General features: G+C 38.0%; 1 protein-coding gene across 1 annotated transcript; it reads left to right on the top strand.

The window, feature by feature from the left end:
• The first annotated feature begins 1,939 nt into the window (after positions 1–1,939).
• Positions 1,940–25,323, top strand: LOC117394448 (cyclin-dependent kinase 13-like). Its single transcript, XM_033992734.3, has 14 exons — positions 1,940–4,046; positions 9,262–9,870; positions 11,974–12,132; positions 12,958–13,097; positions 15,141–15,311; positions 15,733–15,922; positions 16,797–16,853; positions 17,972–18,073; positions 18,198–18,275; positions 18,769–18,885; positions 19,128–19,259; positions 19,818–20,014; positions 22,782–23,234; positions 23,739–25,323. The coding sequence occupies exons 1-14, from the start codon at positions 2,890–2,892 to the stop codon at positions 24,563–24,565; spliced, it is 4,389 nt and encodes a 1,462-aa protein (XP_033848625.2). The 5' UTR covers positions 1,940–2,889; the 3' UTR covers positions 24,566–25,323.
• Positions 25,324–25,792: the final 469 nt, after the last annotated feature.

The raw sequence follows: 25,792 nt of genomic DNA on the forward strand, positions 1-25,792 counted from the left end.
AAGGACCAAAATGCAGGAATATTTATATAGTAACAATATTATAGGAGACAGCCATCATGGTTTTAGGAAGGGTAGATCTTGTTTAACTAATTTACTAGACTTCTTTCAGGTGACTACTAGAGTCGACAAGGATAGTGCGTATCACATAATCTACTTAAATTTTCAAAAAAGCATTTGACAAAGTACCGCACGAAAGACTATACCTAAAGATTAAATCAGCTGTAATAAATTGTAAAGTAGCAGCACAAATTCATAACTGGTTACAAGATAGAAAGCAGAGAGTTATAAATTAGGCCAGGCATGAAACTGGAGCAATGTAACAAGTGAGGTACCACAGGGATCAGTATTGGGACCATTGTTATTCCTAATCTATATAAATGACCTGGACCAAGACATAACCAGTAAGCTATGCAAATTTGCAGACGACACAAAAGTGGGAGGGGTAGCCAACTCCCAATCAGCAGCTTTAATAATACAAAGAGATTTATTTATTTATTATTTATTTATTTCTTAGCAGACACACTTATCCAGGGCGACTTACAATTGTTACAAGATATCACATTATTTTTACATACAATTACCCATTTATACAGTTGGGTTTTTACTGGAGCAATCTAGGTAAAGTACCTTGCTCAAGGGTACAACAGCAGTGTCCCCCACTGGGGATTGAACCCACAACCCTCTGGTCAAGAGTCCAGAACCCTAGACAAGATTCAAGCTTGGGCTGACGCATGGCAGATGAAATTCGAATGTGAAAAAATGCAAAGTCTTGCACATAGGATGCAAAAACAGAGGCAAGTACAGCATGAATAGTAATGAAATAGAGGAAGCTATGTATGAAAAGAACGGGGGTAGTAGTGGATGAATCTCTTAAGCCAACTAGACAGTGCAGAGAATCTATAAAAAAGGCAAACAGAATATTAGGTTATATAGCCAATGCAATTGCAATTATAAAAAGAAAGTTAGATAAAATGTTCACCTTAAACAAGACTTGGTCCCTGGACATCACAAGCCAGAAATTATAAATAAGACCCCATGGCTCTAAAACTAAGTCAGCCCCAAACGTGTCTTGTGTATCATTTTTTACACCACTTGTACACTACATAACAAAGATTTCAATTAGATAATCTGACTAAAATGAAAAATTTTCAACTGCCTATTTGACCGGTGTAGTGTTATAAAGTGGTACATAGTCACAACGTGGTACGCGTACCAATACTTGACCTGTGTAATGTTAGAAAGTGGTACACTGTGAGATTTTGGCACAGGTGCAATCAATTGCGATGTGATGTGTTTTCCTATTGTCAAACAGAGGTATATTTACAATTCATTATACATTATTTTTTGCAAACTTAAACTGGAAAGAGACAATCAATTTCTCTAAAAAGAAAAAAAAAATCATGACGAACAAGACAAAATGAGAAGTCCACCGCAGAGTTGCGTAAGTAAAAACTATACAAGACCCATTGTATTGCATATGATAAATACTCGCATACTATTTTCTTAATGGTGGGAAAAATGTTAAATTCAATTAAAAAATGATGAAAAAAACCGAAAACAGCATAACGTACATTTGCATGGCCACTTCTGTGCTTTCTAAGCGGAAGTTGTTTAGAAGTTGTTTATGCATGCGCAGTGCTCTGAGTACCACTTTTTATCCGCGTATCTGAAAATAACACTAAAGCGGTCTGTGTTGTTAATACGCAATACAAAACAAATGATAGTACTGTACTAGCCACAAAAATAGCATTTGGAATCTGTCGAGTTTTCAATCATCGCAACATGCTTGCATTACAGTACTGTAACCACAAAATCGTAATACTTTCCATTGCTGCTATTGTTACGAGTGCACGTAGTATTATTGCTGCGAACACAGGAAGCACTCTCCTCTGAACTCTGACCCCATCATTAATTCTGCATTCTCTCGTATCTAACCGGATGTTCCCGGTACAGTGTTGAAAGAAGGCAGCCATGTCGCAGCTCTCAGTGTGTTGTGTCTTCCAAATGTAATCCACCGGCATCGCCGGGGATTTGTTACAAATACGACACTTTAAGCCATACAACTTAAATAAAAGTGTTTTAGACTGAAACACTGGAAACTGTTTCAAATTTATTTTTGAAAAAAAAAAGGTATTTTTGTTTTTCCTTCCAGGCTTGTGGGAGGTAACTCGTTATCCGGTGTTTCTTTTATTCAAGTGACGTAACAGAGCGACAGAAGACAGTTGTAACCAGTAAACTCCCCAGCAACTCTTAAAAATATTTTGTAATTTGGTTACAGTGGGGGAAAAAAAGAAAAAAAAAAGAATATTTTTGTAACAACCTGGGACCTTCAGCTTTACAAACTTAGTTTAGACTTGGTTTCTGAAACCAAGAGTAAAACTGTCCTTTAAAAATGACTTTCCGTGTTATTGAATCTGCCGAAGTGGAGTTGAAACTAAGTGAACTCTGTGCCTGACCGAAGAGAGACACTTCCGTGTTGCCGCAGCTTGGAAAGGTATGGTGGCAGCAGGAGCTGCAGGAAGTTTATGAACTAAGAAATCGATCCTTTCCATTTTATTACCTCCCAAAAACTTTCACAACCGGGATACTGTTTTATATAATAATCGAGTACACGGACATCGTATGGAATGCGTTTTTCAAGTCTGTGATTTCAATAGTCTTTCAAACTGCCCGCTTCTATGGATTAGAATTGACTGCTTTTTTCTTCATGTATTTATTTTTGTTTGGTCACGTTGTGGATATACAGGACAGAGAGGATTTATCTGGTTGGCTCTTCAGCCGGAATACTGGTGTTGTGTCTATTAATTACATTTCATTCTTCATTTGAATTAAGTATAACCAGGTAAATACGGTCAATACAAATACCCATTTGAGCGGGCTGAATATTAAATGCCGAGCTCGGAGGTGGTGCAAGAGGGTCGGGGACGGAGCCCCTCTGAGCACAAAAAGCCCCGGCAGGAGAAGAGAGTTAAATCGCCAAGCTCCAGTGGAGAAATTGAGCCGTTCTCTCAGGATCAGAAACGCCGGGAGAAGAGGCGATCCTCCTCATCCCGAAACAAGAAGCGCGAATACGGCAGAGAACGAGTGCAGCAGTTGCTGAATGAGCCAGGCAGCGAGCGGAGGAGCGTGTTTGAGAGAGACGGAGAGCTCAGGACCCTGGTGGAGTATGACGATGTCAGCTCCCAGTCGGAGCGTTTCTCGGGGAGCCCCTCTCCCAAGCCTGAGCCCCATAACCAACGGCTTCTGTTGCAGAGTCTGAATGACAACGAGCCTGGCGGCGACAGGGGGGACGAGCAAGGGAGGAGATCGAGAAAAGAGCACAGTAACCCAGGCAAGGAGCCCCGCCAGCACAGTAGCAGATCCACAGAGAGGAACAAGCTGGAAAAACAGCACAAGAAGAAGGACAGCCATCAGAAGGAGGGGGGCCCTTCTAAACCCTGGGCCAGCAGCAGCAGTAACAAACAGGCCAGAGATGGCACCCGTAACATTGATAGCAACGGGAAGAAAAAGCACAACTTGCCCTTCTCCATGGACAAAAAGGAGGCCAAACCGCACAAAAGTAATAAATCAAAAGCGGAGAAGGAGGCCCCGTCTGCCTACAGGGACACTCCAAAAGCTTACAGGGACGACAGGGAAGAACCCAGGGCCTACAGAAAGAGACAGTCGGTAAGCCCAGGGCACAAGCAGGACAGCCCTTATGCGACTTACGGCCAGGGCTATGGGAACCAGTCCCCAGTTATTGGTGGGTGTTACAACCATTTTAATGCTAGAAAGAGCCCTAGTTACAGCAAGAGACGATCCCCCAGCCCACATTATGGTGGCAGAGACTCTGAGATGTACGCTGTGTACAATAACATTACGAAGTCGCCTAGCTCATATTCCAACAGAAGACATCGGTCTCCCAGCCCTTACAGCAGACGCAGATCCCCCAGTTATAACCGGCACAGCCCGTATGAACAAGGGGAAATAACTTCGAGTCCGTACAACAGCAGGCGAAGATCAAGAAGTCCCTACAGAAAATCCTACAGCCCGAGCCCCGATCTGAGGTAAGTCAAACATGCACACGGTCACCCTGCACCTGTGTTTTCTCTTCAAAGTAAACACAACTACACAAAGTAGCACATTCAAGTTAAACAAACATGTCCACCAAATCCAATTTCACGTTACAATAGTATTAGAGCGTTACATTTTAACGTTACAAGATTAAAACTGCGTTTCATGGAACAAGGCCTAAAATGGGAACTGGGCCTGAATTATTTATTAAAGACCAGTGTTTCCATAATGTTTTCATGACTTGGTTAAAAAAGGAGAAGTGTGTGTGTAATATACATAAATAATATATATATATATTTTTTACAAGTTTAAAACTACACGGTTGGAGTTACGAGACCCTTGGACTTTAAACCAAAGATGTCAGATCCCTGTAGTGGCGCTGGAACTAGGGGTGCTGGGGGTGCTGTAACATGACTTTCATCTAGAGGGGTTACAGTTTTGTTCAATGGCTTTCAGCACCCCCACTATAAAAATGGCTACAGCGTCTCTGGATACCTGTTTCATCATTCTTGATTCAAAGAGGTGAACTTGATGTTACTGTACTTAAGACAGAATAGTTTATTGCATAGCGCCCAAACATGTGCTGGCCAGTTTTAGTGTTGTACCGGTATCCCTAGTTTAAACTTAAGTAGTTTCATTAGTTATAAAAATAGCAGCAAACACTGCACAGCACAAATGTCAGGTTTAGTAAGTTTCCTAACAAGTTTTCGCATCAGTAACAACTCCTCCCACAGCAGACCTGGCTCAATTACAATTGTAATTACAATGTCATTGTAGTTGAACCCTGGCACACCTGCTTAATTGGAATTCTAATTGAAATTGCAATATAATTGATACATAACAGTTCAATTACAGAAAAGTATGTTTCTATATTTGTACCTCTGATTTCTGATTGGTAGAATAAACACGTTAAAGTGTGTAGCTATTTATGTTACTTTTTTAGTGGAATTGTAATTTATAATTGCGTTTACTGCAGCATAATTGTAATTGGACAAATAGCATTGTAATTGCAATTTCAGCAAACAATTCTGCTATTATTATAACTATAATTGACCCCAGGTCTGTCATAAGACATACTGCTTGTTGTCTTTGGTAGGTGAACTGTACTTTACAACCTGAACTTGTTAAAGTCATGGAGGAACATTTGACATTTGTTTTCATGTCTGCTTGACTGGTATTGATATCCAGCAAGCAGACATGGAGAGAACAGATTATTATTATTATTATTATTGTTATTATTATTGTTATTATTATTATTATTATTATTATTAATAACAATAATAATAACAATAATAATAATAATATTTAAATTAATTGATGCTTTTGTTTTGGCAGGTCTAGATAGATACATAATTATTTGAAATAGTTTGGCACTCAAATCAATTTACAAATTTGGAACCCATGGTCCTGTGCATATATTTGCATTGTGGATTGGTATCTGGTAACTGTTATCTGATTTTTTTAGTCATTTAATGCAGGGGTGGAAATAAGACTCCCATTGCATTGCAGTTTGATCCATTCTTGGTTTTACTATGCGTTTAAGACAAACCTGTGCTTGTTACACTGTGGCTAATCAAGCTCTTAGAAGTGGAGTGGGTGAAACAGCATTGCAATACCATTATTTCTAATAGTAATTGCAATAGTATTATTTATATCCCTGTTATGTCAAAAATGCAAGGTGGATTAAAATAATGTATAATGGCAGTTGCTGACCAAACTCAACAGAATCCAAATACTAGATTTGTGCATCTTGTTTGGAATTACATGTGCCGCAGTTGCAAGTAACTTCTGTTTGCTTCAGTTTTGTGGGCTTTTCTGTTACAGTAATCATCACAGTAAATGGTTTCCAGTGAGCGAAAAAAAAATGTTGCACAAAAAGAAACATTTGATAATTGTTACACACTGTTAATGAGAAGTATCCTCTTACTGCTATTGGTGCATGTTTGTCTTTACCTAATGTACAGGCATGATGTCGTAGTATTTTACATACTGTAGAAATCCGCCTGTGATTAAAACTTGGTTAGGATTTTCTTCAGCAAATCTGAGAGCAGAATCTGAGGATATTAGGAGGTTCCTTGCCTGTTTGTCTGTCTTTTATGCATACCTGCATGCCACATTTTACATTTATCCTTTAATTCAGTTGTGGTTAAAAAAAGACAACAGTTTTAAGATTATGGAGCCATCTGTCTGTCTGCCATGTCAAACTTTTACATGTGAATACAGTGGATGTAGGTCATACTGATAGACTTTTTTTTCTACCATTTGAGGAGGTAATGTATTGGGTCATCTGTTCTTAGTGTCCCTTATGTACTGATTGTCTATCCGCATACCTGTCTGTGTCACTCTAAAGCGTAGGCTGTTTTGAATGTGCAATTCATTAGTTTGTGTTTTATTTAATTCGAGGTGCCTTAAATGGCAGACATAGGATAAGAAAATGGAAAAAGTGCCTCAAGAAAAATTAAATGTCATATCGCCCATTTTATTTGCCAAGATCAGTTTACCCACATAGTTTTTGTATATTTTTCCAAAATGAAAACAGTTTTACTATGTTTTAATGTTATAACTTACTTTAATGTGTAAATGTGCTTGATTGCTCAATTTCACCAAAGATTGGGTACAATGTAACCCCTTTTGAGAGTTGTTTTTGCTGTGGTCACAACCTTTGAATAGCTTTATATTTGTGATCTGCAGTATGAGATGCAACACATTTTGAAAAAAAAAAATAAAATAAATATATATATATATATATATATATTAGTGTGGAACTCATAGTTCATTTATTTATGTATTTAATCAAAAAAGCTCTTAATACCTCCACATTGTTTTGCTTTAGTTGTTTAAAATGAATTTACTGCATAATTATGTACCTATGTCCAAATTACTGTACACAAGTCGAGCAAAAGGCTCTGAAAAAATCAGTTCAAATATTCTCTTCTCTTCAAGACTTGGGGACGATTTCACCAATCTGAATATAAAAAAAAAAAAAACAAAAAACACCTCTGAGTGATAAACTAGGATTAGTTAATCTGTGATTATGTTTTAATCAGTTACATTGCACCACCAGAATGTAAACCAGGATTATTAAATCTTGGATTAAGCAGGTCTTTATTTGTATACACCATATTCAAAAAGGATAAAAGCAAATGTAAACAAAAACAGTTCAAGCATAAGAAAACATTAATTCCTATATTTTTACTTGTCATATATTATGGTACATTATATAGTAATTATCAAAAAGCGACAACATAGCCCCACATGGAGCCTGTGGCGACAGTATCCTACAACCCTTAACCCGGTCTCTAGTGATGCCAATCAGGTTGTCCTGAATTCACTCTGAAGATTCGATTAATTACCGACACCCGTACATGTGTATACTTTTTACAATGCCGCATACTCCTTTTTATTGACTTTTAAAAATGTGTAATTGTACAACACATGATATATAAATACGATACATGACTAACTTATTATTATTATTATTATTATTATTATTATTATAAGCATGCTTATATCTTATTTGTTTGTGACTACAGGGTTTTACTAAATATTCATTGGTTGAGATTTGCCCTGACTAGCATTTCATGTTCTCCAATTTGAGACCGATTGTGCCGTTGTTTTACACAGACGGTACTTTCTTTTTTTTTTTTTTTTAAGATATCGATCTACCATTGTAACAGTGTGAGAACTGAAGCAGTCTTTTGGTTTTGATGTTTGTTTACTCCTTTTGTGGGTAAAACTTGTGCAATTCATCCTAGTGAAAAAGCTCATCCCAAGGAAAGCCATTACTTCTGAGGATATTATCAGTGTGTCTGTCAGGTAAATAAATACAGGTCTGCTGCCATTATGTGCAAATTGAAACCACCTCCAAGGAATGTTTAAATTTAATTCACCTTTCACATTTAAATCTGGATTAAAATTACTGGTGCAATGTGATTATACATTAATCTTGGATTTAAGAAATGTTTGACCTTGGATTAATTTTAAACCAGGATTAAATAAAAAACCTGCTTTATAGTTTTGTGCAACATGATTAAAATATAAACCTTGATTTAATCTGGGTTAGTGCTTAATCCACATTGGTGCAATTGGAGCTTAATGATTTAAGTGACTAAATCTGATCACTCCTACTTTCCCCAGGAGTTTAATTTAGTATAGCTGTACAATAGGTGTAATCAATCTTGGCCAACGATACTTTGAGTACAGCTACTGTATAGGTACATCATTGGTAGGTCATAGCACAAGGTACTATGCTGATACTGTCTCGTTTAAATCAACGTTTTGGCCCAGCTCTTGATCTAGTATATCTCCATTCAGTGCACTGATATCGGACATTTTGTTACTGCTAATGAAAGATGCTACGTACACCCCCACCCTACAAACTTACACTTTGACATCTCGTGGGCTTACTGTAGTGGTGTTCTTTCAAAGCTCATTCATTATAAAAAGGTATTCTTTGGTTTGTTTGAAGTGGTATTGGCTAGTCTAGCAGGTTAACGTCTGATATTGCTTCCCGCTTTGATTTGCAACTAAAGTTGAGGTGTTACAAAGATAGAACTATGTGAGCTTTTGTTTTAGAAATGATAAAGACCTAACGCTTTGGTGATCCCTAGACCATTTTGAGGTACAGTGCTGACTTCATATTTGCATAAGCATGTGCCAATTGTGTTGGTGATCATGACATTGACCCCTGTCCTAACGTGGCTGCCATATTAAGGTCAAGTTTCTTGGATATAGAAACAGACCACTTTGTTACTGTATATATTCTCTTGTTTATTTGGAGGAAATACCCCTTGTATGCATTCTGTCATGTTAAAGCACAACACTATCGTTTCCCGTGACTTGTAGAAATATAAAAGTGACCATTATGCAATTATCAAGAATACAGTATTGTAACTGAGATATATCACACTCATTAGAAATTACAGTAACAGTGTTAGAGGGTTAACACTTGTCATAAATAAAACATTGTATGAAGCCAATGCAAAAAATACAAAACCGTACATTATAATGTCTTTACACATCAATTATAAACAAACCCACCAAAGTCCCATCTTTAGAAATGAAGTCAATGGTAATCCGCTACTGGGAAGACAATCTGTTTACAGTAATACTATTAAGCTGTTTCATGAGAATCCAACTTTTAATTCAGTTTGTCTCCAGCACCTTTACATTAGCTTAAAATATCTTCTTGTCACATATTTTTTCCAGAAGAGTAGGGAAGTCACGGAGCCGCAGTCCCTACTCCGCCCGTCACTCCCGGTCCCGCAGCAGACACCGGCATTCACGCTCACGCAGCCGCCAATCTAGCATCTCCCCCAGCACCCTCACCTTCAAGAGCAGCCTGGCAGCCGAACTCAGCAAACAGAAGAAGGCCAAGGCAGCTGAAGCAGCCCGCACTGTGGCCAAGAACTCCAACGCCTCCACACCTACTAAAGGGCCTGCTGTAGCCGCCACCCCAGCTGCTGTATCCCAGCCCTCCCTGACAAACCATGTGAAGGAGCCCAAGAAACTGTGGCTGGACAGGCCTCCCTCCCCACCTCCAGAGAAGCCTGCTAAGGCCAAGGGGCCTTCAACAGAGGCCCAGGTCGAGACTCGGTCCCCCGCTGATTGGACTAGCAAACGAGCAGCCCCTCCTGTAGCCCCTAGAGAGAACAAAGGGAAGGAAGAGTCTTCCCAGCTGCCCAAGGAAAAAAGGAAACCCCCTGTGTCTGGCAGCCTGGGAGGCAAGGAGAAAGAGAGACAGGCAGTGTTGCCCACCTCGACCCTGCCCCCTCTACCTCTGCCCCCTCTGCTGCCTGAGGACCTGGATGCTGAAAGGTTAGTGCATTGTACGACTGCAAATATGGAGTAAATTGTCTGGGATTAAACTTTGCTGTCTTAATTCAGAGGCAGTTAAACTTGGCAACCTAGCAGAAAAGATGACGGGAGAGGTAGGCAGTAAACTATGTACAGTAGTATTGCATTCATTCTTCTGTTTGCAATGTACTTGTTAGTTAAACAGTACACAACTTCATCAATATAAATATATACCAGGACTGCACATACAAAGAAGACTCAAGTCAAGGTTACAGTGAATTGCATGGCTGAGAGTGTATAATAAAAAGTTTAGTGGGAAAAAAATAAGTGCGGTTGTCATGTTCACCATATACAGTGTAAAAAATAGTTTAATATATAATTTATTTTAGTAATACTTAATTCATACTAGATACTGTACTTTATAAAGCACCGATTCTATCCATATAACAATTTACTGTAAATGTATATGCATTATATTTATAGGCTTGGACAACGTGGGAATGTTAATAAAAAATGAAGTGGAGTAGCAATTGATTCAGCTAAAATGTTGCCCAAGTCTAAGAAATGTGTTGTTTAAATGTGTATGCACACCAACAGTGTGAAGAACAAATACATAAAGAAACATCCACTGCATTGTCATTTGCAGTGTTGCATACTTCATATGATGTATGATTTGGGATCTAAATACTTAGTCAAAAGAGAAGCACGTACCGTTTACCATCAATTACAGAAGAAAAAGAATACAGGAGTTCAATATAAATATGAAATTATACACCTCTAACTTCTGTAAAATATTTGTGAGTGAGTTTCACTTTTACATTAGAAACATTAACATTTTTTTTTTTACTTTAGAAACATAAATGACATTTTTACATTGTTTCAAATACAATCATAAATATTGTGTTAGGCAATTATTTTTCATCAAGTAATGACACATTTAAATATCCCTGCTGTAAATTGACTGGACAACTTTCCTGGGTAACTTTTCAGTCTGGTGTTGAATAAATTCTAATGCTGCAGTTAATAGGCAAAACCAATTAAAGTGTTAAACAAAAGTACTTGATAAGTCCAAAGAGAATTATAGTAGAAATGAATTGCCTGATTTCATAAACACTCTTTCCCCGATTTACTGTCCTTGTACAGTACCTTCCATTTTCTTTACTGTCAAGCTGCACCATGGCTCCCATTAATTTTTGTTTTATTTCAATCAGGCAGCTTTAGCTTCTTTGCTTGATGACACACATCAGTTAGAATTGGATCTCCAGTATACACTTAGTATTTCAGTGCAAAGGAGGAAGTAAATCACTTCACCAATTTGCTTCATGGACTTTGATTAGCAGTAAGAGAACAACGCTTATTTTTGTCTTCTATTTGTAGCCATTATTATTACAGGTTACAGTAAGGGAAAGAAGGACTTATAGGAATATTGATAATCTCTCTGAATGGAGATAATAGATGGATAGCAAGTGACAGCTGCTGCTGTTTGGGGTAAAGTACAGTCTGCTTAGTAATGTTCCAGATTTTTCATTCTTTCCTTAATCTAGGCAAATACAGTGTCTCTCAATGTCTTGATCTATTTACTTAGCTGTGTGTCAAGCATTCCCTTTTTAAAATATCTTTGTGGTGGGTTGAATTATTTGTATTGGGATTGCATAACCCTCACTGGGAGGGAGGGTATGTTTGATACATTTATCTTGACCGAAATACATGACATGATAAAGTCTTGGGGAGGGGGATCAATTGTTTTGAAATGGTAGGTTTTCCCATGCAAGACATGAAAAGCACTGAAATATATATCAAGGTTTTCTTTAAAACTACTGTAAATCTTATGACAGGGTAGGAAAGGTTGGGCAGTGACATCTCTAAACCTTCTGGAAAAACCACAGCTTCCTATTATCTGCAGTTTTTTTTCCTTTTTTTCTTTCAAGATTTCTTCCACATTCCATGGAGAGAAAAAAAATAGATTTTTAATTAGCTGGCAAATTTTGTGGAAGTAATTTGGAAAAAGTGCTTGTACCAAGTACATGCACGTCCAGTTACAAAAAATAGTTTTGTTTTTCTGAAACTTAAATGTGTGATAATCTGAATTTTTATTTTTTATTTATTTATTTTTTTAAATTAAAGTTCAGCAAAGTCAACCAAGAAGAAGCCGGAGAAAAAACCTCGCCCTTTACTCAGCGACCTCCCTCTACCACCCGAACTGACAGGAGGAGCCCCTGCTTCCCCAAACAGTCCAGAGGATAAGAAGACAGCAGCTCAGCCAGTCATTAAACGGAGACCTAAGTAAGTCTGGTAGACTGCATAGGTAGCAGGCAAGGATTAAAATGACTACTGACTGCACTGCCATGCAGCATCTAGTTTTATATTCTCCTTTTAAATGTTAAGTAGCTTATAAACCAGTGATTTACAGGGAGCATTGATTTATCTTTCTCTGCCAAGAAAATGACTTCAGACTGCAGTGGTTCTTTGCCAGTTTGGTGGCAGCTTTTTATTTTAACAGTTGGATGTTTTACAGAAACACAAATATTGCTTTGTCCTTTAAAGCATTGTAAGTTTCCCGGTATAGGGGTCATTTCACGTTTTGATGGTTTTATTTCCTAAATCAATCCAGTGATGTATACGTTTTACCCCCAATGCTTTAAAATCCTATTTGCCAGCTGATTTTTTACATATAGCTAGAGAATGGCTTATCCAGTTGGTAAATGAGACTAAATAAAGACATTCTTCAGAATCTGAGGCTATATTGTGGTGCCTGCCTGTCCATACATACTTTACATATGTCACAGTTACAGTTCTAAATGTATCTCAAAAAGAAAATAGAAAATGCTAACAAAACTTGGTATGGGCATCAGATTGTGAGGGCATATGAAGAATGTCTGTAAAACTTACATTTTTACATGTGGATATAGGTCATGGTAATCTGAGTTTTCATGTTACTGAGGGCTTTAGTTTAGAATTTACAGCCTTGGTGGGTGACATGTTTGCTTTTTAATCATGGCACATTACTGGACATGTGCTCTTTTTTGCTGCCTAAGATCAGTAAAAATATATACGAACTCAGATTGCCAAAGAGTTGTGTTAATACAGCGTATTGTTTTTCATTTGAAGAATTTGTGGTCCTCGGTTTGGTGAAATAAAAGAGACAGAGATCGACTGGGGAAAGCGTTGTGTGGACAAGTTTGAAATCCTTGGAATAACAGGAGAGGGCACTTATGGACAAGTCTACAAAGCAAAAGACAAGGATACAGGTAAAAACTTACTTGGATATCAGAGTGCTATCAGGCGTATCCTGCTTAACTTGGTATTTTGGATTTGTTTTAAAAAAAAAATAATAATTCCCATTCCTATCTGGAATACTTGTTGATGGGCAGTTTTATATTTAAGCATAGAAGAAAAAGACATGTTCATTCTATAGAGCAAGAACCAAATAACTAAGCAATACAGTACAACTCTAGATCTTAAAGTCTCAATGTTTCTCATTTTGTATCATGAACATTGATTTTATGTTAAATAAGACTGGAGTAAGTGGATTTAAACTCAACTCCTCAGACCTCAATGCTGCCAAACAAAAGGTGATGCAGTCTGGGCTTTGAACAGCTCATTTAATGTTCACTCCAGTCAACTCTTGCATCAAGGAAAATAAATAGAAATAGCTTGAATAAGTAGAAAGAAATTGTGAAACTTAAAACGTTCTATTTTGAAACAAAAAAAAATCATTAGCCCTACAAATAATAATACAAAAATAGATAGATATACACACACACACACGCGCACAGGGTTCTCACCAGGAATTGTTCACAGGGTGGTGGTGGGAGGAGCGGGGGCGGGAGCAGGGGCGGCGAAAGAAACTGTTTGGAATACACATTACTGTTCTTCGTCTGAACGATTTATTTATTTAACCCAGCTTGTTACACTACGTTCCCGCTTACCATGTCGCCACAAGCGAAACGTTTTCCCTTGTGGCTCAACTATTTTTCCCGAAGTTCGCCACGGTGGTGAAGGCTTTGAAAAATGTACTTGTGTAAGACTGCCAGCATATTCAACGTGTGCTGGTAGATGAATCAATACAGACTGTTTAGTTTAATTTCATTTTGCCCAATGAAAGCTCTTTACCATGATCACGTAACATATGCATGCCAAAAACGTTGTGTTTGGCGGGAGGACAGAGGCTCTAATTAGAAACAGTCAGCAGATGGCCCTGCTTGTAAAAAAAAAAAAAAAAACACGCCAGAAACACGCAGTTTCAAGATCACAGCTACGTTTTTTTTTCTGTTGTACTAATATTAATCGCATTAGTGTGTAACTAGAGCTGCGGTTGGTCAGGGAGGCATTAATATTAACATACACTAATAGCACTGTCTACTGGCACAATTTTGCTTTACTGTTCTGTAGTAGAAAGAAAACCGCGTACCAGTCAAAACAATGTCAAGGATTATGCAGCACATGAATATCTGCAAACCTATTCAGAATGTAGGAAATCTGTAATGATGTTTTTTACGTGGGACTAAGTTTGGCATTTATTAAATGGGAATCAGAGTTATAGTGCAATTTAAATATAATATTTATGTGTATTGTAAATAGTAGGGTCTGGCATTTAAATATCTACTTGTTTTCAAATAAAACACACGTCTTTTTGCCTTGCTGAAACAGTATGTTTATAAGTGTGTGTGTGTTTATAGTTTTTTGACGGCATGACAACTACTTGTTATTGTTTATATTCAAATCCATAATTTTCTTACATGATGTAATGGTGTTCTGTATATTGTGACATCAATTTTACTTCTATCTTTAAAACGGTATTAATTCTAATTAACATTATTTTATATAAATCTTTATTGTCATGCAATGCTGGCTCTGAGGATCAGCCTTGATTTGACCTCCCCAGCGCATCAGCATGCACAACTTTTGAATGAATTTTGTTTGTTATTTATTTATTTAAATGTTATATATTTATTGGAGTTAATTGGTTTATTCTTTTCTGTTGAGTCCCGCTGGCATAATCGTGTTCAGTCTATTTATCCATTTACTTTCTTCTGGACTATTGACCGGAGGGTCGTGGGTTCAATCCCCGGTGGGGGACACTGCTGTTGTACCCTTGAGCAAGGTACTTTACCTAGATTGCTCCTGTAAAAACCCAACTGTATAAATGGGTAATTGTATATAAAAATAATGTGATATCTGTATAATGTGAAATAATGTATAATGTGATATCTTGTAACAATTGTAAGTCGCCCTGGATAAGGGCATCTGCTAAGAGATAAATAAATAAAATATAATTTTATTTTTTCAAGCTGAAATGGTGGCGCTGAAGAAAGTGCGATTAGATAACGAAAAGGAAGGCTTTCCTATCACTGCTATTCGTGAGATCAAAATCCTCCGGCAGCTGAACCACAAGAGCATCATCAATATGAAGGAGATTGTGACAGACAAGGAGGATGCACTGGACTTCAAGAAGGACAAAGGTATTTCCAAGACATTGGTTTCTGTTTTAACTGACAAACAATAAGAAGCAGCAGCAATATGTATGTATTATGCAAAAAAAGGAACTATATTATAACAGTTTTTAATGCACAATACATTTGAAAAACAAAATAGGTTGCTGAAGTGTGTATAGCAGACAATAGGTGGAAGATGGGTATGCATTACAGAAAGATTTATTCATTGCAGAAATAAAGAAGCAAGGTATATGTGTGTAGTTTCCAGCTTAGACATTGGGATGTTCATGCGGCACATTTATTTAATGTAAAAACCTACTTTTGGTCGTAGCACCACCATGTTTATAGTTGAACCCAGATTGAATCAGTTTGGCCTCAAAGGCTTTTCCTGGAGTAGACCTGGTATGCCCTGGTTGAATTTCTAACCATGTTAACTGTTTCCTTTTAGGTGCTTTTTACCTCGTGTTTGAATACATGGACCATGACCTAATGGGCCTGCTGGAATCAGGATTAGTTCACTTTAATGAAAGCCACATAAAGTCATTCATGAGACAACTAATGGAAGGACTGGACTACTGCCACAAGAAAAACTTCTTACACAGAGATATCAAGTGTTCAAACATTTTGCTTAATAACAGGTAAGGTAATGTTTAAATTGCTCGTGGTGTCGGTTTTTAACTACATCTGAGTAGCAAAATATTTAAACAAGCAACAGTCTAGTACTTTACTTGTAGTTCGCTATAGCACTTTAACCAGAACAAAACCATTAATATGTTATATATTTTAATATGAAGGCTATGGTTGAAGTTCTTAATCATAAAAAACGAAACTTTATACAACTGTTCAATTTAAAGGTACAGTTTGTATTTGAAACACAGGGCTGTATACTCACACCATTCTCCACAAATAAGTAGTAATAATTTATGTATTTGCTGTCTGTCCTAAAATAAATAATGTAAAATATACATAAACATAGATTATATACATTATATTTATACATGTATTCATTTAATTCAAATGGAGGTATTTTTTTTAACACGTCAGGTCTCACTTTGTGTTGCTGTTAAAAATCCAATAAAGTTTTCTTGTGTTCTTTACTGTAGCTATATTTGTTTCCATTATCTTTAAGGAAATGGTGGGTCTTCATTTTATATTACACAGACCCCAGTGTATGCCTCTAGAATCATACACACATGACTATTGTGTTAAAGGCTTCTTTTAGGTCGGATGTGCCTTTTGAACTTTTATTCTAATTACATTATGGCAAGGTTTAATACTTTGTTCAGAATTGGAAACTGCATTAATATGCCGTGCAAGCAACAAAATACTTTTCCAAGCATTGCATGGATTCACATTAAAATAAGGATTATCATCAGAAAATGCACCGTTAGTATTTTAGACAAATATCCATCCTGTGACTAATTTATAATGATGCCATAAACTTTTCATACAGAAAATTGAAATTCCCGATATTGCAGAATATAATGTCACTTTTTTATTTTTTTTCACTAGGGGGCAGATTAAGCTTGCAGATTTTGGTCTTGCACGACTCTACAATTCAGAGGAAAGGTAAAGGCTGTCTCTGTTCAAGTGAAATTGGTGTTCTGATAAAGACTATCATTTTGTACAGTACCAAACAGCACATTACTGTGCCCTCTCTTTATAGCAGATACGGTTTTACTACTTTATGGCCAGCATGACTCCCATTTTCCCCATAATGCCTTTTCACTTGTTGTTATGCAGTGAAGCACATACTGTACATTGCAGTCCCCAAACTATTGGTCTGACTACAGCGTTATTAGGACTGTGCTTGTGTGAGTATTTCTGCATGTACTGTAACCATAAATAGGACATATTGGTAATGATTCAGCATGTTCAAATTGACCTTTTATTTGATACTGTGAAGTTTTTGTCCTATGTTTTATATTTTGTTTCTTTTGTTTCTTGTAAATAATTCAATGTCATGTTACATTCCATGAGCTGGTATATCAGTTACTTGAGTGTTAAATGGTATGGTACATAATAATTAGTTCTTTACTGGGCAGTCTGTTTTACCAGCTCCTCGGCTGACGGTCTTGCTGACTTTAGGTAAATCTGTTTAATTGTACTGGAGTCAGTTGCTTTCCAAGAGTATTGCCAGTACTGTAGGAATTGTTGTGACCCCAGATGTATTGTTTGACTGTGTTGTTTGTAGTTTTTAAGCAATATTGTTTTGAATATAAAGTCATTTGTGATTAGACATAAAGCAGGTATCCGTGCCATTAGAAAAAAAGTATTAAGTTTTTGTTCAGGGCAAAGTCTACATAATATGTTTTATGTAGACTTAAACGTTTGGCACAGTTCGTTATTTATAGTTTTAAGCATTCAGCTCAAAGTCGTAACATTTTATCTTTAGACAGGTGGAGATGTTTGTTAAACTGCTCACAATCAACAACCATTTAATTAACAGGATATAACTGACTACAGTCAAGATGTCTGTTCCAAGCTTGCATTTTGATTTAAGGACCTGTCTTAAAACCACTGGTATCCGTTAAAACAGTTAAACTGCAGCAAAGCTTACTATCAGTATTTCCGTGAGCATTAAAGGTTTTGCCTGGCTTGCACCTTGTCAGATGGCAGTGAACAGCACAATGTTTTACATGAGTAGTGTGTCATTTACAGCAAATTCTCTATTTTTTGTATTTCAGCCGCCCATACACCAATAAAGTCATTACTCTGTGGTATAGACCACCTGAACTGCTGCTGGGAGAGGAGAGATACACCCCAGCGATTGACGTCTGGAGCTGCGGGTAAGCTTTGCAATGAGAAAATAAGCGTGACCCTTCTCTTTCTGATTTGCTATAATTCATCTTTTTTTTTTTTTTTGTATATATATAATTGTTGAGTAACTGTCATGTCTCATTTTGTCTACAGGTGTATCCTAGGAGAACTTTTCACAAAGAAGCCTATTTTTCAAGCAAACCAGGAACTTGCTCAGCTAGAGCTTATTAGGCAAGTCATAAAATGTTAAGTCTTAAGAACCACAAAGTTTCATCTTTATTGCGGGTTAACCGTTTGCTGTCAAATTTCCCATGTGGGCATGTTTAAAACATTTTTTGTAACACTTTATACTGCTTGCTGTGTTTGAATAACACAAGAAATAATTCCCACATTACGTGCCTTTGTTGTGCCTAAATGTTGCAATGTTACTTTGTAACATTCCTGTATGCCTACTTTCAAATAGTCTTAGAACTGTAGTTTTTTTTTCTTCAGTTTAACACATTAATTTCTGTATGTGTGCGTAACTGTTTTAAGACAAACTACTGTAGATGTAAATATGTAACTAAATGGCAGTGTTTGATCTGGTTGCTATTAATATGGTAATTACCTGTTACACTGTTTAAATGAATTAATGGTTATTACAGTGTTAGTCCTTCTAAATACCTGAAGTGATGCAGGATGATTAAAATATAAATGTGTTTCTGTATAAATGTTATTTTCTCAGTCGAATCTGTGGCAGCCCATGTCCCGCAGTTTGGCCAGATGTAATAAAGCTCCCTTATTTCAACACCATGAAACCAAAGAAACAGTATCGGAGACGACTAAGGGAAGAATTTGCATTGTAAGTTTTTCTCTCTTTTTTTTCTGCTGATAACCTGAAATAAACAGAAATAAGTTTCACTCAATTTTTTGCATCGCCTGACCCATTGAAATGATTGTTACATTGGTCCTGAAAGAGAGATGTTGAGCTGAGAAATGCATTATTCAAATTAATTACACCAACAAGGCATTAATGCAGCACTAAAACGTTTTTCTGAAATAAATCTGGCTTATCCTCCCCCCCCTCTCCTTTTTTTTCTTTAGCATTCCTTCAACTGCATTAGATCTTTTTGATCATATGCTTGCATTGGATCCTAGCAAACGTTGCACAGCTGAGCAGGCTCTTCAGAGCGAGTTCCTGAAGGATGTGGATCCTGTCAAAATGCCTCCTCCTGAGTATGAATCTAAACATGTTATCTGTCTCTTCTTTTTTAAACCTATACAGTGCTTAGATTTGCACTTGTAACTTTGTTATAAGTTATTGTTTCTGTTGTTGGAGTTCTTATCTAAAGGCAATCCAAATCAACCTAAGGGTGCTTCTTTTTTAATCATCCCTATGAGGGGAGCTTGTATGCAATGGTCAGTCGGGCACCACCACAGTGCTATTCCAATTGCTAATACCGGTATCTCAGAAGGCATTTGACCTTGACCTCTGACCTAATATGACCAAACATTATTGTCATGAAACAAAACTATTTATCTGTTTAAAAAACTATGGGAAAACATATTTCTAGTTTACACTGCCAACTTGTATGACACAAGTAATGCAGTTTCCAGTGATGCTATTGGTGTATTTCTGGTATAACAAAGTACTTTAATGACTTTGAAATATATATTTTTTTAAAAAATCTGATTTTTGAAGCTGAAAGGTTTAGCTTTGTGGCCTTCAATGGGATCTTTCTTTATTATGAAGAAGATTTGTAATTATGTATTTGTAATTATTTTACCCCACAGCCTTCCTCTATGGCAGGATTGCCATGAGCTCTGGAGCAAAAAACGTAGGCGTCAGAAGCAAATGCCTGATGAGATGACAGCCCCCAAAGTCCCCAGAAAGGAGCTGGCTTTGGGAATGGATGACAGCAGGAACAATACCCCTCAAGGCCTTCAACCTACTCAACAGAAATCTCAGGGCAGTTCTAGTGTAGGACTAGGTCAGTAAACAACACTGTATTTCTGATTGTTTATGAAATAAACTACTGATAAAGCTGCTTACTAATAAACTCTATTGCACATGTAACAATAAATGGCCTGCTTACTCTGCCTGTCTGCATAGGAGGAGGGGGGTATATTTGTGCATTTAATCAAGCATCGTGTATATAGTATGAACACTGGTACTTTCCAGGATATGAAGTGTCTATGTTTTTGTATTTTAGTTTTGCACAGTTGTGTATTTATTGCTTGAAATTATTTTTATTACTGTAGGAGACGGAAGTTGCTTACTTGCTATGTAATCCCCCCCCCCCCCCCCCCCCATTTTGCTCTGCCTACCTTTATTATATTATGGAGATGCCATACACCTGTACATCTCCCACAGTAAAAACTGCTTCTCTAATTGTGTATTGTAAGTCCATTGAAACTATGCCTGGGCATTGAGTGCATTATAAAAATAAAAAAGGTCAAATACATTGTGTTAAACTGTCCACCAGTCTCCACAACAGATAGAACCCATATTCTGAATTTGAATCCCAAGAATAGATGATTATGCAGTAAGGATGTTTTGAAATTAATGGCTGCTGCACTCATTCATAAACTCATCTAAAAATAGACTAGCTGAGACGGGGCCATAGAAGTCAAGCCTATTGATCAGGCAACCAGTTATCTCTATATATTAGTATTTAATTCTGGAGTGCTGAAAGTCATCAGTGTTGCCCTGCTACTGGTCATGAAGATACACAAGCACTGTTCAGTAGTTGTGCGGCTGCAACAACTGAACAGTGGATGTCAAATTCAGAAACACTAATCCCAAAATAAAATACATTAGATATGTTTAACCAGAAAACTGGGTATAAACTAGCAGTCGGAAAAGTATCAAATCACAGCAATACTTTAGTGAAAGTGAAAAACATTCAGCAGACGTGTCTGTTTAGCATTACCTACATGCAGTTTAAATCTTAAATGAAAAGTATTATCCATTGCACCATGAAAAATATCCTGCTTGGAGAAATAAAATATATGCAATACATTAAGCTCATAATTAAGTTTGGTGATTACCTTGGCCTTATCTTGTTGATCTTGCTCATGATTTGATTTACCCAAGACACAATTTTTCTTTACGCTGCTTAAATACAGTGGGTCATATTAATAAAGTTCTGGCATACTGGCTCGGTTGTAGTGCACTTACTGGCATGTCCCATAGAGCCGCATTCATCTTCATTTATAACTTAACATTGTTGTGGAACAGCAATGTGATTCTAGAGGGTTAAAATAATCTGCCAGAGTCTTTGGCACGTAAGTAATACACTGCAACATCCTGTAAGGGGGTTTAAATAATGTAAATGTTTTCTCAGTGGTTAGAAAGAAGGATAATCGGTGGGGGGATAAAAAATAAAGAAGGGGCTCCCTAGTGGCGCATCCACTAAAGGCGCTCCGCGTGGAGTGCAGGATGCGCCCTATAGCCTGGAGATTGCAGGTTTGTCATTGTCGACCGTTCCAAGGGGGCGGTGCACAATTGCCGAGCACCGCCCGGGTAGGGAGGACTTAGGTCGGCAGGGCAATCCACGGTTCACACGCACCAGCGACCCCTGTGGCTGATAGGGAGCCTGCGGGTCTGCAGTGGAGTCATTCAGATCTGTGTTGTCCTCCAGGATTATAGGTCTGATGGCTTCGCTGAGGATCAGCAGTGCGAGAAATGATGGATTGGCAGGAACACGTTTCAGAGGACGCATGTTTCAGCCTCTGTTTCCCGAGTTGTCGGGGTGTTGCAGCTGTGAACCGGGATTAATAACAACACAATTGGTGATTCTAAATTGGGGAGAAAACTGGGTAAAAATCATTGGCTATGACAAAATTAAATAAATAAAGAAATATCTCCCTAGCCTCTCCTCATCTCAGCTACTTTGATGTGCACAGCAGTAGAAATAATTGTGTATGTTCTGTAGTAGAAGAATTCCAATACACGGGGTCTGAGTGGCTCAACAAGTCGCCGCTCTTCACTGTGGATTCCGGGGGGAGAGTCGCATTGGCTCTGGCGCTCCATGGGTTAGCGAGGCAAAACCGTCGGGGATTGTTTCTCCTCATCACGCTACAGCGGACCCTACCGGTCAGGCACCTAGTGTGCTCAGACGAACACCTACAGGGCTGGTCTATGTCTTCCAGAGGCCAGTGATAAAATAATTGGGCACACTACATTTTTATTAAAAATAAATAAATAAATAAATCCAATACACTTTAAAGGTAGTCATTTTATAATTTCTAAATATGAATTATGGAATGTAGAAATGTTTTTAGGCATCTTATGTTGCTGTCCTGAATAAGCACCTTAATTTGAGGAAGTATGATATTGCATTCCATGCAGTAGGCAATAGGGAACATTCTGTATAATTAATAGTATGAAACTAAAATTTTAGGACACTACATGTTTATTATCACTTTTTCCCCCATATACGCTTTGCTAATGTGTTTTTTTTTTTATTTTTATCTTCTTTCTGATGATAGCACAATGTGGTTAAAATTTAACTATTTAACAAAAATCTGATTTTGGGGTGGGATTACACAGAAAAGTCAACATTTACGTATTAGAATTACTTCCTCTAATAACCTATGTATTGCATTACTTGTTCTGTATCAGGGAAAATCTTAATGACCAAATCCAAAAGAGGTTCTGGTACAGATGTGCTATTGTGTTGGTATGCATTGTAAGGATACAATCATATCTACATCATTATGCTTCAACACATCTCTGTTCTTCTGTTTTCTCAGATATTAAAGCCACTGGACCCCAGCTAACCCAGGATCAACTGGCGATTCTGCTGAACCTGCTTCAGTCCAAGAACACAGTTAGCATGGCTCAATTTGCCCAAGTCATGAACATCAAGGTGAACCCAGAGACTTTGCAGCAACTGAACAGCATGTCCCTACCAGCTGGGATCCTGGCCTCCACAGAGAAGCCTCAAGAGCCTCAGCCAGTGGTAACCCAGCCTCCTGTCCCCTCGGCCCCACGCACGCCTCCACCGCAAGCCCTGCCTAAGGTGGAGGGGGACGCAGCTCCCACAGCCATTCAGAGTGCATTCACAGTTCTACTGGCTCAGCTCCTAAAGGTTCAGCAGATGCAGAAAAAAGACAGTGTTCCAGTAGAAGGAGAGATTAGCAGTGGAAATGATGTGCCCCCGGAGCCCAGGCAGCCCTCAGAGCCCAACCCCTCACCTTCACCAGGTAAACACTTAAACACATTTTAAATATGTTTTATAATGCCAATGTATCAAGGCACAGAAACTACAAGGGAAAACATAACTTTGTTTGCAACCTTTGATTTTGTGATCGATAACGTCTTTAGGTTTAAAACTAACCGCTGTTTATGGTTAGTGTCCTCCTACAATTTTTTTTTTTAAAGATATTTTGATCTACAGTATAGTAGTACACACATACACATTTGGGATTCCCTACTGTACATGGTCTGAAAAGTCTGCAATATGATTTTTTTCTTTACTAAATTGATTCTTGCAATAAAATAATCAGTAGATGTCATACATCAAGATAGATGGTGTGAAGTTAATGGTAAGAAAAGATGTCTGTGAGAACAGAAATAACATGTCTATCTGTAACGCTATCCCTTTTATGGGAACGGTCCATGCTGTGGGAAAATGAACCAAACGAGACAGTTTACCCATAATATTAAAGCAAGCTTTAACATAGAAATGTGTGTGTACTCTTTTTTAGGTTTGGACGATAGTGCTGACCTGCAACATAATGCCACTGCTCCAGAACCTCCGTTGATCCTGCCTCCAGACCAGCGTCCCCCAGAGCCTCCAGAACCCCCTCCCACCACAGAGGATCTGGACTACAGAGGAACCATGGGCTCTGCTGATTCCCATTCAGGAGTGAAGGCAGCCCTGATGCAACTGATTGCCCAGCACAGCGTACCAGAGCCACAGTACCAGCAAGAAAGTTCCTACCAACCGGGCAGCGAGTACAGGGAGAGCTTTGGGAGTTCCTCATTCTCCTCCAGCAGTTACACCAGTGACGACTTCAGGGGCAGCCACTTAGGTGCAGGGGAGAGAGCCAGCTTCCTGGCCGGCGGCTTACCTCCACACTCATTGGGGGAGATGTTTAGTAGCGGAGCTTCAACTCACACTGGTGGTGCCGGCAGGCCACGTACCCCAGGCTACCCAGAATCCTTTTCAAGCTCAGTGGGCAGCAACTATGGCGACGGCAGCAGCTACTCTGGGTGTGGAACAGGTGGAGGAGGAGGAGGAAGTGGAGGAGCCATGCTATTTAGCGGGGATAAGGACCACAGATTCGAGTACAACCACAGCCCTCTGCCAGTGCTAGCAAACAGCAGTAACCTAGAAAGTACTCACGCTGCTAGCATGCCAGGAAACATCTACAGCTATAACCACGGGATGAGCAGGCAAGAAAACATGCTTCCTGGGGGTCCCGCACATGGGCAGAACTGGGGATCGCCCTCACAAGGTGGTGCCTACTCGCAGGGCTATAGGGCACACATGAACACTTCAACATTAAGAGGAAGGGGGCTACCATACTGATCAATTCTTGAAGACTGGTTTTAAAAGGCTCTTGGGCACATTCAAAGCTAGGATTCTTTTTTTTTTTTTTTTTTTTTTTTTTTAACCGCTTAAGAGTTTAAAAATTATTTACCAGACGTGAAAGACAATTGCTTTGTTTTTTTAATGAGGGAGACAGTGAGGCATAAGATAAAAAAAATAAAATGCTGTTACCTTTTCATATTGTTTTTAATCAGTTATACTGCTGACCTTTTTAAAATGTTCACTTTTGAGTGTACATTATACTAAACCAGGTTATAAATTTTATCTGTACTTTTTAGCTTTTTTTATTTATTTTTATTTTTTTTAAATTACTTTGGTCTTGGGCAGATTAGTATTAACTGCTGAACCAGGAACCGAATTTAGGCGAGCAAGCTGGACAGCCTGTGCACAGGATATGAGATTCTATAGATCTGGACCAAGCCTATAAATCATACTGAAGGCACTGGATGTTTTGATCGCTTCTTTGGGAAAACTACTTTTGTATTGAAAGATTACTGACAGTCTGTGACCCACTGTCAGTGTTATTGTGGATATTACAATTGAACTGAAAATAACAGGAATCTTTATTTATATAAACAGATTTCATAAATTCTGTTCTATATGTAACACCCCCCCTCCTCTGTCCCTTTCCTTTGTAAAGTCAGATGCTCTGGTAAAATGATCCCAGTTAAGAAAACAAATGCTTTTGTACCAAGACATTTTCTGGCAAATGTTTATTAAAGAAATATCAAATTAAATACATAGTCTTGTTGCTTTTACAAATCTTCAGAAACTTTAAGCCCTCACATACTGTAATTATTTGGTTAAACATATATATTGAATCTAAAAAAAAAAAAAACATCAGTATTACAAATACAATACTGTTTTGTGTGTGTTTTTTTTGTGTAACTTAAAAATACAAGCCACCTTTAGCACAGTTTCCCAATGAGGAACTTGATTATCTGAAGAATTAGGAAGACACAGCTCCATGCCTACAAATCTGTTTTGTTATGCTGTGACAAAGAGCCCTTTCGTATAGTTTGGTGTGTATTGACTATGGTAGGGCATACAGTGCTGTGAAAAAGTATTTGCCCCGTCTGATTTTCTGCATTTTTGCATATTTTTGACACTGAAAGTTAACAGATCTTCAACCAAAACCTAATATTAGATAAAAGGGACCCTGAGCGAACAAATAACACAAACATTTGATACATATTTCATTTATTT

The sequence above is a fragment of the Acipenser ruthenus genome, chromosome 3, assembly GCF_902713425.1.
Source record: "Acipenser ruthenus chromosome 3, fAciRut3.2 maternal haplotype, whole genome shotgun sequence".
Taxonomy (NCBI): Eukaryota; Metazoa; Chordata; class Actinopteri; order Acipenseriformes; family Acipenseridae; genus Acipenser; species Acipenser ruthenus.